At 49.9% G+C, this 14,943-nt stretch overlaps 1 protein-coding gene across 5 annotated transcripts in view; it reads right to left on the bottom strand.

The window, feature by feature from the left end:
• The window catches only part of DIP2C (disco interacting protein 2 homolog C), a 251,485-nt gene that overhangs the window by 48,229 nt on the left and 188,313 nt on the right, over positions 1 to 14,943 (bottom strand). For all 5 annotated transcript variants that reach the window (XR_012031074.1, XM_072825987.1, XM_072825983.1 and 2 more), the window contains 5 exons: positions 12,381 to 12,504; positions 11,810 to 11,931; positions 10,991 to 11,102; positions 10,794 to 10,903; positions 1,070 to 1,200 (listed from right to left, as the gene is read on the bottom strand). Coding sequence is in view for 4 of the 5 variants with exons in the window: in XM_072825987.1 (XP_072682088.1) it covers positions 1,070 to 1,200; positions 10,794 to 10,903; positions 10,991 to 11,102; positions 11,810 to 11,931; positions 12,381 to 12,504 (599 nt within the window). In the remaining variant the exon portion in view is untranslated. The remainder of the gene's footprint in view (positions 1 to 1,069; positions 1,201 to 10,793; positions 10,904 to 10,990; positions 11,103 to 11,809; positions 11,932 to 12,380; positions 12,505 to 14,943) is intronic.

Here is a 14,943-nt window from a genome sequence, read left to right as displayed (position 1 = left end):
TCCATGCATGGAGCGTGCTTCTCCTTCTGCCTGTGTCTATACCTCGCTCTGTATCTCTCATGAATAATTAAATAAATCTTAAAAAAAAAAAAAGAGAATGTCTACTAGAGCCTATTAAGAAGAAAGTAAATCATAACCCCTTTCAGATTGATGCTTACATTAAAGCAGAGTTAGAAAACTATGCAAACTTAAAGATTTAGGGTGAAATCATGTTATCTGGTGACTGATTTAGAACACTGCCTATAAAGTGAGGGCAGAAAAAACTGGAAGGAGAGATGGAACAAAATGGTCCAAATGTTGGCCCGTGGGGAGCCCAACGGTGGGCACAGATGATCGTCATGCACCTGCAGACGCCTGAAGCCTTAAGGACGCTACCTTTCAAATGAAACTGGAAGATGAGATGCAAGATGCTAACAGTATTTTCTGGTGTCACTGGATGGGGATCACTTTATGTTCCTCACGTTACTTTGTACTTTCTGAAGTTTCTACAGAGAACATGTATGGATGGTCTGAAGAAATGCTGGTAAACCTGCGGTGTTCACCCTCCCTGCAAACCCTGGCTGAGCCTGCAACGGGTGGGTGGGGGTGTGCAGGGGGTAGGAGGGTGAGAGGGATGCAGGGTGGGTGCAGGGGGTACAGGGGCGGGGAGTGCATGGGGCATGCAAGGGCGGGGATCAGATGCTGGCAGGGGGCAGGGCAGGGGTCCCCAGGGACCCGGCTCCTGGCTTCCTGGCAGCTGAGGTTCGTACCCTCCACCCCCCTTCCACCCTGATTTAATACCGATTCCGGGACAGGGAAACTGCTAGAATTTAAAGGCAGAGAACCAGGGCCTGGGCCAGAGTCTTCGCCTGGAAACACGGTCGGCACCAGGCAGCCTCCCAGGAGCCTGGCGTCTGAGGTCCCTGTGCAGGTGCACATCAACCCCCAGGAGTAGGGCCAAGGAGGGATGGGACAGGGACCCATCTGTGGCCCAGCCGCAGCTGGGCTCCGGGGAGGCAGGGGCCCGCCACACACTGTGGCATCCGCTCTGCAAACGCACACATGTGGTCAAGGCTGGGGAGGTACTCACCTGCAGAGGCACCACAGGACAAAGCCCAGTCCACAGTAGGGGTCCAAGCAGATGGCCACCTCTCTGGAGGGGTACAGCTCACACTGCAGCTTAATGGAGCGGCAGAAGGCACTGGTGGCTGCGTGAGACATCTGCAAGACAGCAAGGCCGCCTTCAGGCCCCAGCCCGGCCCCATGCCAGGGGCATCTTGGCAGGGGGCACCTGTCACCAAGCTCTGGCTCCGGAGCAAGAAGAGTGGCTGCCGACCCATCAGCACCCCCCCAAGACAGCGCCCCCCTCCGTCAACCCCCCACCCCATCAGCCCCCCTCTGCCCCATGAGCACCCCCATCAGCCCCTCCACTCCAGTGAGCTTCTCCTCCGCCCTGTCAGCCACCCCCCCCCCCCGCCCCATCAGCCCTCCCTTGTCAACAACCCAACCCCATGCACAGCCTCTGGTGCCCCCGGGGCTGGGAGGCCAGCAACTCAAGCACCTGAAAAGCAGCTTTAGCACTAAGGGGTCCTCCAGCAACTGCACAGGTACCACCGCCCGCGGCCCCACTCCAGGCAGGGATTGTGTGTGACGTGGACTCGTGTCCAGGCCCAACACCTGCCTGTCACGCGGCGGGGTCACCGGGCATAGTGGAGGAACAGCCCACCCCGACGATGAGGGACCAGGCTCGGGGAAGGTCACTCACACTTGAGCCAGAATCAGGGCCAGGGGCAGCGGGACGTGCAAGTCATCCAAGCTCCCGTCTCCGCCGTCACCCCTGTATGATGGAGGTGACAGAAAGGGGGCCCCGCAGCCAGTGTGTAACGTTTATTATAAACTACCGCAAACTGTGTCCAACAAAATCAATTTTCTCATAGAAGCTTTCTAGCCAGTCAAGCCTAAGTTCGTGGTTTTAAACGTGTTGTGAGTGGATCTGAGGTGGATGTCCCCCGGACCTGAGTGTGAGGGCAGACCCGGCCGGGATGCCTGCAACAGCACCCCTAGTCACTCTGGCAGCAGCAGAGGATGCCGGGCGTGGGGGACATCATTCCGAACACGGGAGCCTGAGGAGCTCTGGCAGCACGTTTCATCGGGGGCACTCGGGGGAACCCACACGATGTAATACAGAACCACTGCAGAACCTCACATACGGGAGGTCCAGCCACGACACTGGAGGACGCGAGAAACGCTGCATTTATGAAACGCTCCTCCAACTCCCAGCTGCTGGATCGAGCGTTAGTAAGGTCCTAACTTCCCAAATTACCCACATTCCCAGATTCACTGAAAACAACCTTTGCCGAGTCCCTGCTCCGGCAGGCAGTGCTGTTGGCAGGAGCGAGCCGATCCTTCAGCTCAACAAATGCTCGTGTACAAGCGAGGCTGATGGACCAGCCGTTGCCTCAGGTGCTCGGAGCAGGGTGGAACACGGCCTTCAGCCTCAGGAGCTTACAAGCCAGTGGAAAACCGAGCGAGCTCTGCTCCCTGGGGGTCTGTAAGCACTCCTACGGAGCACGTGGGGAGCAGAGGATGGGCTCTCACCGCACCCTGGTGGGGGCCCTGGGTCTTGGGGGTGAGTCAGCAGGAGCAGATCCCTCAGCATGAGAACAGAGACAAATGCAACCAGGAAAGCTGAACGCCTCACGTCCATGCTCACTGCGACGCTGGACTCCCTCAGCATCACAGACCAATAGCCCAACCTGGAAGAACAACGCCCAGTTCTCGTGGAGACAGACTTGGACCGGGATAAAGGATCAGCTGAGCCCCAAACAGTAAGCTCTGACGCTCTAACTCTGACACGCAGAGCAGACATGTAAGTTGGGGGAATCGGGGGGACGGCAACTGTATTTTTCAGACGCATCTCAGGACATCTCTTGGAAAGGTTTACCTTCCAGTGTGCCATTCAGCCGCCCACACCACCTCAAAGTGAGCGGGATGACACGTGGTGGAAGGGAAAGCCACTACCAGGCTACAACGTCCTGCGGGGACACCCACAGGGCAGTCTGTCGGAGGCCACACGGGTCCTCCACGTGACTTCTGGTTGGTGTCGAGCAAACGTTCACCCAGGATCTATCCAGAACCCTCAGAGTTCACATTACATGTTTGAAGAATATTATAAAACTCAAACCGAACATATAAACATATCCTCATGGGTCATCTTCTAAATCAGAGGTTAAACAGTACCTATTACGGAAAAAAAAATGTTCACTGGGTAAACTACTCTCTCTTAGTTTTTGGTATTGAGCTGAATACTCAATGACATCTTTGTCCAAAAGATGAAAATGAATGAACATTTTCAAGAAACACGGTGACATGGGCCACCCAAGACGTAGAGGGATTTCCATCGTAAGACTATAAACCAGATGATTTCAGCTCTATGCCTCTCAGTATTTAAGGAATATGAGTGTTCATTAAATGAAATCACAACATACTTCATCTCAGGTACTCGTCAAACAAATTATATGTCAAAAGTTGAAAAACTTCCATAAATTTGAGGGGTGCCCGGGTGGCACAGTTGGCACAGCAGCCAACTCTTGTTTTTGGCTCAGGTTATGGGATCGAGACCTGCACTGGGTTCCACGCTCAGCAGACTCTGCTAGAATTTCTCTCTCCCTCTGCCCCTCCCCGCCCCCTGCACCCACTCTCTAAAATAAATAAATCTTTAAAAAAAGAAAGCTTTCATAAATCTGAAAGTCTAGTCACTCATCTCTCTGGGATCCCCAGGGTTTATGCTATTAAATGGAATCCCCAAGTAGTAACAGCACAGATCACTTTACCTGTTTCAAGGACAAGCACCTTTATGGAATCAGGATGTAACATGACAGCCTCCACTCTGTAGATCAGGACAAGGGAAGGATCCAAGGGTGTGTTTTCCCTTCGGCTATGACTGGAGGCGGCTCAAGGCCACTTTGGGCAGTGTGCTAACTCCCTCATTCTGGTCTGAAAAAAAATCTGTACTCAAAAAGGGTTTTGAAGGGGTGCCCGGTGGGGATTCAGTTAAGTGACTGACTCTTGATTTCTGTTCAGGTCATGATCTCAGGGTTGTGAGTTCGAGCCCCGGGGCTGAGATCTGCTCAGTGTGGAGTCTCCTTGAGATCCTCTCTTCCTCTGTCCCTTCTGCTGGTGCACACACGTGCTCCCTCAAATAAATAAATCTTCAAAAGGCTTTTGAAGAATTATTTTATTTTATATTACACTTTATTTGGCTTGGCACCTCGGATTCTACTGAAAAGCAGGGAAGATCCTGGGAAGACGGTCTCCATAGCAACCAGATAACAACTGCGTAGGCAGAAAATGATGAAACTATTTGGAGCACTGGAGTCTGTTAAGGCTTGGGCAGTCAGTGGTAATTAATTTTGGAAAAATTAAGACATTCCCATTAAGGAGAAAGTTGTGGGGACGCATTACATTTAGACCTGCCATGAAAGGCTCAAGAGAGTCCTCCAGGTTGAAATAGAAAGACATTAGACATAACCTGAAGCCAAGTGAATAAATTAGGATTGCAGTAAAGGTAAATACAAGGCAATTATAAACCCTAGTGTAAAATCCTAGGGCAACTGGGTGGCTCAGTCGGCTGGGCATCTGACTCTTGATTTCAGCTCAGGTCATCTCAGGGTCCTGGGATTGAGCCCCGAGTTGGGCTCCATGCTCAGCGGGAGGCAGCTTGGGATTCTCTCCCTCTGCCTCTACCCCCACACCCCCTTTTTCTCTCCCACTCTGTAAAATAAATAAAGGCTTTTTATAAAAGCTAGTATAATTGTAGCAATACTTTATATAACTCCACTTTTCATTTTCTACATGGCTTAAGAGACTAATACAGTCAAACAAAACAATTATCAGCTTCAAAACTGTCACTGTAACTTTGGGTTTAAATTCCATTTTTTCCCCTATATAACTTAATAGACCAATGCATTTGAAAGAAGTATTGCCACATATTTTGGGCCACAGAGTGAGAGAGGTGGAGATGGAGCAGTTTTTAATGTCCCTGAAATTAAGCGGGTGTAATCCAAACTGGATTTGTAGGCTGTCCAACGCAATCCCCATAGTCATCTCAAGGACAAAACGTGTAGAAAATATACAAAAGGAAATGAGAAAGGAATTTGAATGTTTCACTATAAAAAATCAACTAAGCACAAAACAAGATAGTAATTCAGGAAATGAGTAACAGGAAGGTTGTAAGACATATGGAAAATACAGAGCAAGATGACAGAAGTTCCTTCTTTTTAAAAAATAAATTTCATTCATTCATTCATTTTAGAGAGGTCGAGAGAGTGTGTGAGCAGAGCGAGGGGCAGAAGGAGACAAAATCTCAAGCAGACTCCCTGCTGAGTGGGGAGCCCAACACAGAGTTAGATTTCATGGCCCCGAAATCATGACTTGAGCTGAAATAGAGTCAGATGCTTAATCATCTGCAGCACTGGGTGCCCCCACAGAAGTCCCTTATCAGTAATTAGTTTAAATTAAACAGATTAACTCTCCAAAGACAAAAATTGGCAGAGTAAAATACATGATCCAACCATATGTTGCCTACAAAAGACTCATATTTTAAAAAGATTTATTTATTTATTTGAAAGGATGAGAGAGAGAGAGAATGTGTGTGTGTGTGGGGTCCACAGGAGAGAGAGAGAGAAACTCCAAGCAGACTCTGTGCTGTGTGTGGAGCCTACGTGGGGCTGGATCTCATGATCCTGAGACCACAAACCCAGTGGAAACCAAGAGTTAGACCCCCAACTGACTGTGCCACCTATGTGCCCCTAAGAGATTCATTTTAGATCAAAAGACACAAGTAGTCTGCAAGTGAAAGAATGCATAAAGACATTCTATGCAAACATTAACCAACTGACAATTGTTTTGGTTACTTATTGTATGGCAAGGAGAGGCAGCTAAACTAATACTCAACATACAGACTTCAAAGAAGGTTCAAGAGACAAAGGCATTACGTATTAATAAAGGGTTTGGTACGGCAAGAAGATTAATCAGTTGTAAACATCTGCACACCTGACAACAGATCATCAAAACACACGAAGCAAAAATGGACAAAACTAAAGGGAGAAACTGTATTTCTTCAGAGACAGACTTCAATACCTTATTCTCAATAATGGTCAGAACCAGAAAGACAACATGTTAAAGAAAAGGGAGAGAGAGAGAGACTTAATACAATAAACCAAAGAGATGTGAGGGGCGTTCAGAACACTCAACCACAACGGAATATACAATTTTTGCTAGAGCACTTGGGTCGTTTTCCAGCATAGACCATATTTTAGGCCACAAATTAAGTCTCAGTAGATTTAAAAAGATAGATACTGTGTGAAGTATCTTCTCTACCCACAACAGGATGGAGTTAGGAACTGTTAGAAGGAAAACTGGAAAACTCACAACTTGTGAAATTTAAGAAATGCACCCTCAAATAACCACAAGGAAATCACGAAAATCAGAAAATACTCAAGACACAAATGCAAATGGAATACAACATACCAAAACTTACAGGACACAGCAAAAGCCATGTTAATGCAGACATTTATATAAACAGTTATGTTTAAAAACAAGACAGATCTCACATCAACCACCTACCGTTACTACTTAAGGAATTAGAAAATGAAGAACAAGCTAAACCCAAAGCTAGCAAAAGAAGGCAATAATGAAGAGGATAGCAGAGACAAGCAAATGGAGAAATAGTACAATCAATGAAAGCAAAGGTTGGTTCTTTGAAATGATCAACAGAACAAACCTTTATCTAGATGGAATAAAAAAAAAGGAGCAAACACCCAAATTACTAAAATCAGAAATGAAAGTAGGGACATTTACAGCGGATTCTACAGAATTAAATGTAATTATAAGAGTGTACTATGAACATGCACAACTTCTGTATGAAATGGAGAAGTTCCTTTTCATGGCAAGGGAAACACAAATTATCAAAAAGGAACACAAAACCTACCAAGACTAAATCACGAACAATAAAAAAATCTGAATAAACCTGTAAGTAATAAGAAGATCAAATTAGTAAAGATTTCCCAACAAAGAAAAGCCCTGCACCAATGACTTCACTGCTAAAATCTACCAAACATTTAAAGGTGAACTAACACCAGCGCGCCTGGGTGGCTCATTCGGTTAAGAGTCTGACTCTGGATTCCAGCTCACGTCATGATCTCAGGGTTGTGAGACAGAGCCCCACATTGAGCTCCATTCCCAGTGGGGAGTCGGCCTGGGATTCTCTCCCAGCTATGCCTCTGTCCTTCCCCACAACATACACTCGTGTCAGCGTTTCCTCTCTAAAATAAATAAATAAATCTTATTAAAAAAATAGATGAACTAATACCAGCCCTTCTCAAACTTTTCCAAAAAACTGAAGAAGACACTTCTTAACTCATTCTATGAAGTCAAAGATACCCTAAAAACAGAAAAGTACAGAATAATATCCTTGCTGAACACTAATGCAAAAATCCTCAACAAAGTACTAACCCGATGTGGTAGCATATTAAAAGACTTAATACAATAGTGGGATTGGTGTCTGGAAAGCAATATCGGCTCTACGTATAAAAAAAAGAATCAACGGAGGGGGCACCTGGCTGGCTCAGTTGGAGGAGCACGTGACTCTTCATATCGAGGTTAGAAGTTTGAGCCCCATATTGGGCGTAAATATTACTTAAAAACAAATATTTTAAAAAATCAATCATATATGACATTAAAAGAATGAGGGGGAAAACCCCCATATGATCATCTCAATTAATGCAAAAAAAAAGGATCTGACAAAATTCAACATCCTTTTTTTTTTTTTTTAAAGAGGGAGATATTTTATTTTATTTTATTTATTCATGATAGGCACACAGTGAGAGAGAGAGAGAGAGGTAGAGACATAGGCAGAGGGAGAAGCAGGCTCCATGCACTGGGAGCCCGACGTGGGATTCGATCCCGGGTCTCCAGGATCGCGCCGTGGGCCAAAGGCAGGCGCCAAACCGCTGCGCCACCCAGAGATCCCCAGCATCCTTTTATAATAAAAACACTCAACAGACTAGGAACAGAAAAAAGGGCCTCAACACAATAATAGCCATATATGAAAAACACAGAGAACATCATACTTAGCCGTGAAAAACTCAAAGCTTTACTTCTACAATTTGCCTGCTTTTCTATTCAGAATAGTGTTCAAAGTTCCAGCCCAAGCAACAAGGTAAGATAAACAAATATAAGGCACTCATATTGGAAAAGTAGAAGTATCTCTGTTCACAGGTAAAATGAACTTAAATGTAGAAAACTCTTAAATACTTCATACAAAAAATTTGTTAAAAATCATAAATTCAGTAAAGTAGCAGGATAAGAAGTCAGCATATAAAGATCACTTGCATTTCTATACATTAAATGAAAATCTGAAGAGAAAATTAAAACAAGTCCATTTACAATAGCATCAAAGAATAAAATGCTTAGGAATTAATTAATCAAAGAAGTGAAAGACTTGACAATGAAAACTATAAAATATTACCAAACAAATTAAAGACATAAATAAATGGAAACACATAACATATTCATAGACATCAACACTACCCTAAACAACACAGACTCAAAACAATCTCCATCAAGATATCAATGGTGTCTTTTGTAGAAGTAGGAAATACATCATAGAATTCATACAGAATCTCAAGGAAATTTGAATAGCCAATCTTGAAAATAAACAGTGGACTCATACTTCCTGATTTAAAAACTTACTACAAATATACAGTCATCAAAACAGTGCAGTACTGGTATAAAAACTGCTGCACAGATCAACAGAAAATAATACAGAGCCCAGAAATAAACCCTTGCATATATGGCCAACTGATTTTTGACAAGGGTGCTGAGACCATTCAATGTGGGAAAAGAGAGTCTTCTCAAGAAATGGTGCAGAGAAAATTGGATCTCCACATGCAGAAGAATGAGGCTGGACTTTTACTTACCACCACATAGGAAAATTAGAAATATAAGACCCAACACAATGAAACTCTTGGAAAAAAGAGGATGAAAGCTCTATAACGCTGGATTTGGCAATGATTTCTTAGATGTCACCAAAAGCATGAGCCCCGCCCCCCCAAAAAAAAACCCCACAAAATTGGACTTTATGAAAATTTAAAAATTTTGTGCATCAAAAGACACTATCCAGAGTAAGAAGGCAATCTACAGAACAGGAGAAAATTCAGGGATTAATAACCAGAATATACAGAAAATTTGTTACATTCAACAACAAAATAAGCAACTTGATTCAAAGAACTTGAATGGACATTTCTCCAAAGAAGACATGCAAAAGACCAATCACTACATGAGAAGATGCTTACCATTACTAATCATTAGGAAAATGCAAATCAAAACCACCACGAGATACCACTGCACACCCATTAGGATGTCTACTACTGAAAAAAACAAAACACCAGAAAGCTCTTAAGAGTTGGTGAGGATGAGAAGAAGGTGAAACAGTGTGGCCACAATGGACAATATGATAGTTCGCTCCCAGATTAGAAATGGAATCCTCATATGACCCATAGTTCCACCCCTTGGCATATACCCCAAAGAGGTGCTTGTACTTGTATGCTCACAGCAGCATTCCTTACGGGACCCGAAAGCTGGAAGCAACCCCACTGTTAACTGAAGATGAACACATAGTCCAAATGTGAATTCCTTCAATGAAACGTTAACTCTGCCTCAAAAAGGAATTCTGACACCCGTGACAACAGAGAAACCCCCGGGACCTGGCAGTACCTGAAACGAGCCAGTCACAAAAGGGCAGTGCTATAGGGCTCCACACTTCTATGGGGTCCCCAGGGTTGTCAAAATCCCAGCAACAGAAAGGAGGTGGTGGGTGCGGGGAGGGGACGGCTCCATGACAGTGTTTTAATGCCGCCAAACACGTACCCTTAAATCGGTTATCAGGGTGTATTTGTTACGTGTATTTAACCACAGTAAAAAAAAAAAAAAATTGATAAATAAGAGTAAAGAAAGAGGACTGAGGTAAATGGCCCAAAGGGAGGGTCAGACCCCCGAGGGCTTCCCGAGGCTACAGAGGACGTATCAGTACCCTGACAGGGACACCGCCCGGGCCCTGAGGGTCCTCACGAGGGGACAGGTGTGAGTCCGGCCCACCTACACACAGGTATTCAGAGCTGGACTGTGAACGCATCCTCTCCCTCGTTAGTTTTTAACAGCATTTCCTTTTCTCTGGATCACTTTACTGCGAGAACACAGCATATAATACTCAAAACACACAAAACCGGCCTGTTTCTGTCACTGGCAACATTCCCAGTCCGCGGCAGGCTGTTAGCAGCTAAGTTTTGGGGGAGTCAAAGTCATACATGGATTTTCGACTGCACGTGGGGGTTGGCGCTCGTAAACCCAAGTCATTCACGGGTCCACGGCAGTTCCATTCGTTGGTGGGATTGAGGGTCACTGCTGTGGGCAGTGGGCGACGCAGCCAGCCAGGACAGAACCCAGGCTCAAACAGCAAGGAACCCCAGGCACAGAGTTTTAGGACACAACACTGGGGTTTGAGAACTGGCAAGAAGAGAAACATGCAGTTGTTTATTAGGGGCTAACGAGGCTGTATTTACACACGAAAACATAGTTGGAACATTTGGAACCAAGCGGCCAGCCTAGGTAACCACGGACACGGCAACGCACTGCACAGCCTCCGTGAAGGGCAGGTACGCGCCCTATCACACGCCCTGTTGAGTCTTACAGAAGCAGGTTGGGGGACAGCCCCGGGCGGCCTGTAACCGTGCCCCGCAGAGCGTGCTTCTCACCTTCACTCCAGCGAGCATCCCGGTTGTGGACACGCTGAAGTCAAGATAAGCTAGAGTGTCTGGGTTGGAAGGTTTGTAGATCTGGGCAGGCCGCTTCTTTGGCAAATCATCTGGAGCAAAACGAAGGTATTAGCACGGCAGACCCAGTGGGAACGCGGACGAGCAGAGGAAGGTACGTGGCGGGCTCGAGGACTGACCTGTGTCCAGTATGGGGGGCCAGGCCCTGACGTCTACCGCCGCGGCTGCCTCCCTGGACCGTAACAACTTGCAGATCAGCTGCGTTGTCATCAAGCAGGCAGAGCGACTCACCTGGGGGGCAGACAACGTGTGGTTCAGGAAGTGGCGAGCCGCCATATGGTGCCCCTGCGGAGATGCGCTGTGAGGCCGCCGGTGCCGCCAGAGAGGCCCGAGAGCCAGGAGCCCCGCCAAGAGCTCGTCAGCGCCGCCGAGGCCCTGGGGGTTTCTGGAGCCGAGGGACACCGTGCTTATGAACGTGCTCACAGGGGAGCAGCCCACCCGAGTGCCTCGAGAGCTGCCGCCTACACCCACGGACACGACCACGGTCGGTGCTCCAACACGGCCCGACTCCTGGGCCAGGCCCAGGCTGGGCTGTCCTCCTGCCTCCTCCTCCAGGGGGAAAAGCTCCTCCTGGTCCTTTTCAATTTCCCCAAGTGTAAGAGAAATTACATCTATGATTCAAGAAGGAACAGGGAGTTTCTAAATCTCGAGCAAGGAACACAATGACCCTCGGGGCGCCTGGCCGGCTCAGGCAGAGGCGTGTGACTCGATCTTGGGGTCGTGAGTTTGAGCCCCACGTGGGTGTAGGGATGACTTAAATAAGTAACTATTAAAAAAACACAGGACATTTCCATCAATTTGAAGCAAAGCTCCTGCTCTCCGTTCCCAGTGCAGGTTCATACACGGGCTGAAATCCTGCTTCCAGAACGACCGGAGGAGGCCGCCCCCCGCCCCCTGCCCCAGGAAGAGGAAGGCCCGGCCCCCGCAGGCAGGGTTACCTCCACGATCATCTTCACGGTGGGCAGCGTGGTCGCGATGTTCTGCGGGTGCGGGGGGCGGACGGTTATGGGCACACAGCCGGCGTACAGGCAGCCGTAGAACGCCGCGATGAGGTCTATTCCTATGTGGGGAGGAAGCAGCAGGGTTCTCACGCCACTCGACCCGTCCCCGTCAGGCGAGGTGCCAGCCTGGGGCCCCGGACCGCCGCCCGCCCTCTGCTGCGGCACCCAGGCTTCAGCTCCAACTGCCTGGCGGCCTATTCCTCGAGGAGCCCAAGCTTCCTTTCTCTCGTTTCGCTAAGGGATTGCTCGACACCACGGTTCTCAGCGTAGCCAAGGATTTAATCATCGATTAAGTGAACTACTTCAGATACATTTTAAAACAAACGGATACAAACGTGTGCAGGATTTCATCCTAGTGACGCCCCCAAGTCTCACTGCACACGCCACTGTCCCCACACACCAGAGGGGGGTGACCAGGCGCCGCGAGCCCCGCGGAACACAGTGCCAGTGGCTGCCGGGCCAGAGCGCAGGCGGTGAGGTGAGCCAGCCAGCGCGGCCGCCTCCTCACCTGGCGGGTAGACGAGAGCCACGTGGTCCCCGTCTTGCAGGTGTCCTCTCTCCATGAGCATCACGGCGATCTTTTCCGCACGTTTATGCAGCTGCACGCACGTCAGCGAGCTTGCTATGGTTCCCTGAGGATCGCAAGCACAACGGGGGAGTGGTTTTTCGACCTAACAGCTTAATGAGGTGTCCTGCAGGAACCAGCCAATCCCGATTCCAGACACACACCTACGTGGATGGTAGTGAGTCTGCACACCTGTGGGCACTGTTAGCACATTTTGGTCACTTCCCCAGGACCCTGTGCCCCTGGTGGTCACTGCCCTCTCCTTCCCACAGGCTAAGGGCAGCACCAAAGAGCCATCTAGATATACTCATGTGAACAGAAAGTATTTCATTTTTAAAAAGGTTTTACTTACTTAAGATACAGCAAGTGAGCGAGTGCACGAGTGGGGGGAGCGGCAGAGGGAGAAGCAGACCCCTGCTGCGCAGAGCCCCTAGCGCGCGGTTTGATTTGAGGACTCCGGGACCATGACCTGAACCCGAGGCAGGTGCTTCACCCACTGAGCCACCCAGGAGCCCCAACCAGAAATATTAAAAAAAAATTACTTGGGGCGCCTGGCTGGCTCAGTCAGTGAAGCATGTGGGTCTCGACTTCTCAGGGCATGACCTCGGGGTCCTGGGATCGAGCCCCAGGTCAGGCTCCATGCTCAGTGTAGCGTCTGCTTGAGATTCTTTCTCCCCTGCCCGTCCCCCCAACTCACGCTGTCTCTCAAATAAATGAATTCTTTTAAAAAAATAATTACTTAACCTAAAAAAATAGCTAAACTTACAAAAACAAGTTAACCTGGTAATTCTGGGACTTCAGGCTAATCGCCAAGGATGGGGAAAGTCAGGAAATATAAGACAAATTGAAAATATTTTTAACAAACACCACATTAAAAGTCGAGAAAGTCTAAAAACAGAAAAAAGAACCCCAAACAACAAACCAGTACAGGGAAAAATGAACCGTCCAATTCATTTCTGTGGGGTCAACACAAAGAAATGAAAGGAAACTATGTTTGGACCAGAAATTATCTTAAAAGCACCACAGCAACCTCCCGAGGAGCTCCAGTCAACATCAAGCGCCGAACAAAGTGAAGCCGGGCCGTGAAGGGTCCACAGCGCCAGGCTGTGGGCTTCCTGGACCTGGGCAGCGGTCTGTGCCCTGGGAGGGTCCACCACGGAAAGGCCCAAGGCAATGGGCAGCACCGTGCCGACCCGCAGAGCGAGCGGCAGGAAGGATCTCAGGCCCGGGACGCACATGTCACGCGTGAGGGCAGAGTCCAGAGGGAGAGCAGGGAGCGGTGCTCTGGGCAGGGAGGCAATGCCGTGCAGGCAGACGTGACTGGACCCCGGGACCCCCGGACGCAGGCTGTGGTGGGCTGGAGACACACGCAGAATCCCCGTGTACGCAGCCCGTCTGTGAGGCATCTGCTCGGGGAGGGCCGTGCGGCTTCCCTCCCCAGGACACAACCACCGGCCTCCACGGCGGCCACAGTTGTTCCCAAACCGCCACCGCATCGAGCTCCAGGCCGCAGTGCGGGCCCCTGGACTGGTGGGGCCCCGGGGCCGCCGAGCTTGGGCGGGGGGAGGCCCGACTGGCCCGGCCCCGGGGGGAACCTTCCTGTCACACGTTTCCCTTCACGGTCTTTCCCCCGAGGGAAGCTAAGGCATGAGGCGATGGCAACACACGTCAACTGGGCAAGCGCAGGCCGGGGAGGCTGAAGTGGAGCCGCCAACACTGGACACACCGGCGTCCCGAGACGACCCCTGCGCCCCAGCCCCAACCAGCGCCGGGGCCCCTGGCGTCCTCGGGCACGTCCGAGCCAAGGCGGCGGTGTGGGGCCGTGCTGTCTGGGTGCAGCCAGTACCGTGAGCGTCAGCCAGGGGAGGCCGCGCTGCCGTGGGTCATGGCCGGTCCCCTGTCTCCCTGTGCTGGGCTAGACCGCCCCGGGCTGTCCCCACACCCCCCCTCCCCGGGAGCTGGGCTCCCTGGTTCCGGGAGATCTGACGCCAGGCCTCTGGACACGCAGCCTCTGCATCACGGGACAGCATGGGAGGGCCGTGGACGGTGTGCCTGAGAAGCCGCACCGCCCGGTGGCCGAAGACCCACTGAGGCAGGGTATGGGGACACAGGACGGGGCGTGCCTCTATCCCTGGTGCCTCTGGAAGTGTCAGGACGGCGCTTGCCCTCGTAGCAGCTGCGACGTGAGCAGAGAAGCCCCAGCAGCGGCTCTGCTCCGGAGTCAGCAGCAGCGCCCGGGGATTGAAGCTGCCCCCGGCCCCGTGGTGCATGGGGAGCCACCTCCGCCCCTCACCGCCCGGACTCCAGGGAGCCCTCCGGGCACAGTCCACGCCCGGCCCCAGGCCCCTGGGGGGCTCCCACGTAGCCTCCGCCTCCAGAGACACTGGCGACGACGGCCACAGGTGCACGGTCCACCTGGCGGCAGCCCTGTCCATACCCGCAGGGGAGCGCGAGGTTTCTGCACAGGAAGAGCCTGGGAAAAACTGCCTCACCGCAGAAATCAGGG

This window comes from Canis lupus, chromosome 5 (genome assembly GCF_048164855.1).
Source record: "Canis lupus baileyi chromosome 5, mCanLup2.hap1, whole genome shotgun sequence".
NCBI lineage: Eukaryota > Metazoa > Chordata > Mammalia > Carnivora > Canidae > Canis > Canis lupus.
The sequence above is the reverse complement of the archived record's forward strand: the minus strand, read 5'-3'. Positions and strand labels throughout refer to the sequence as shown.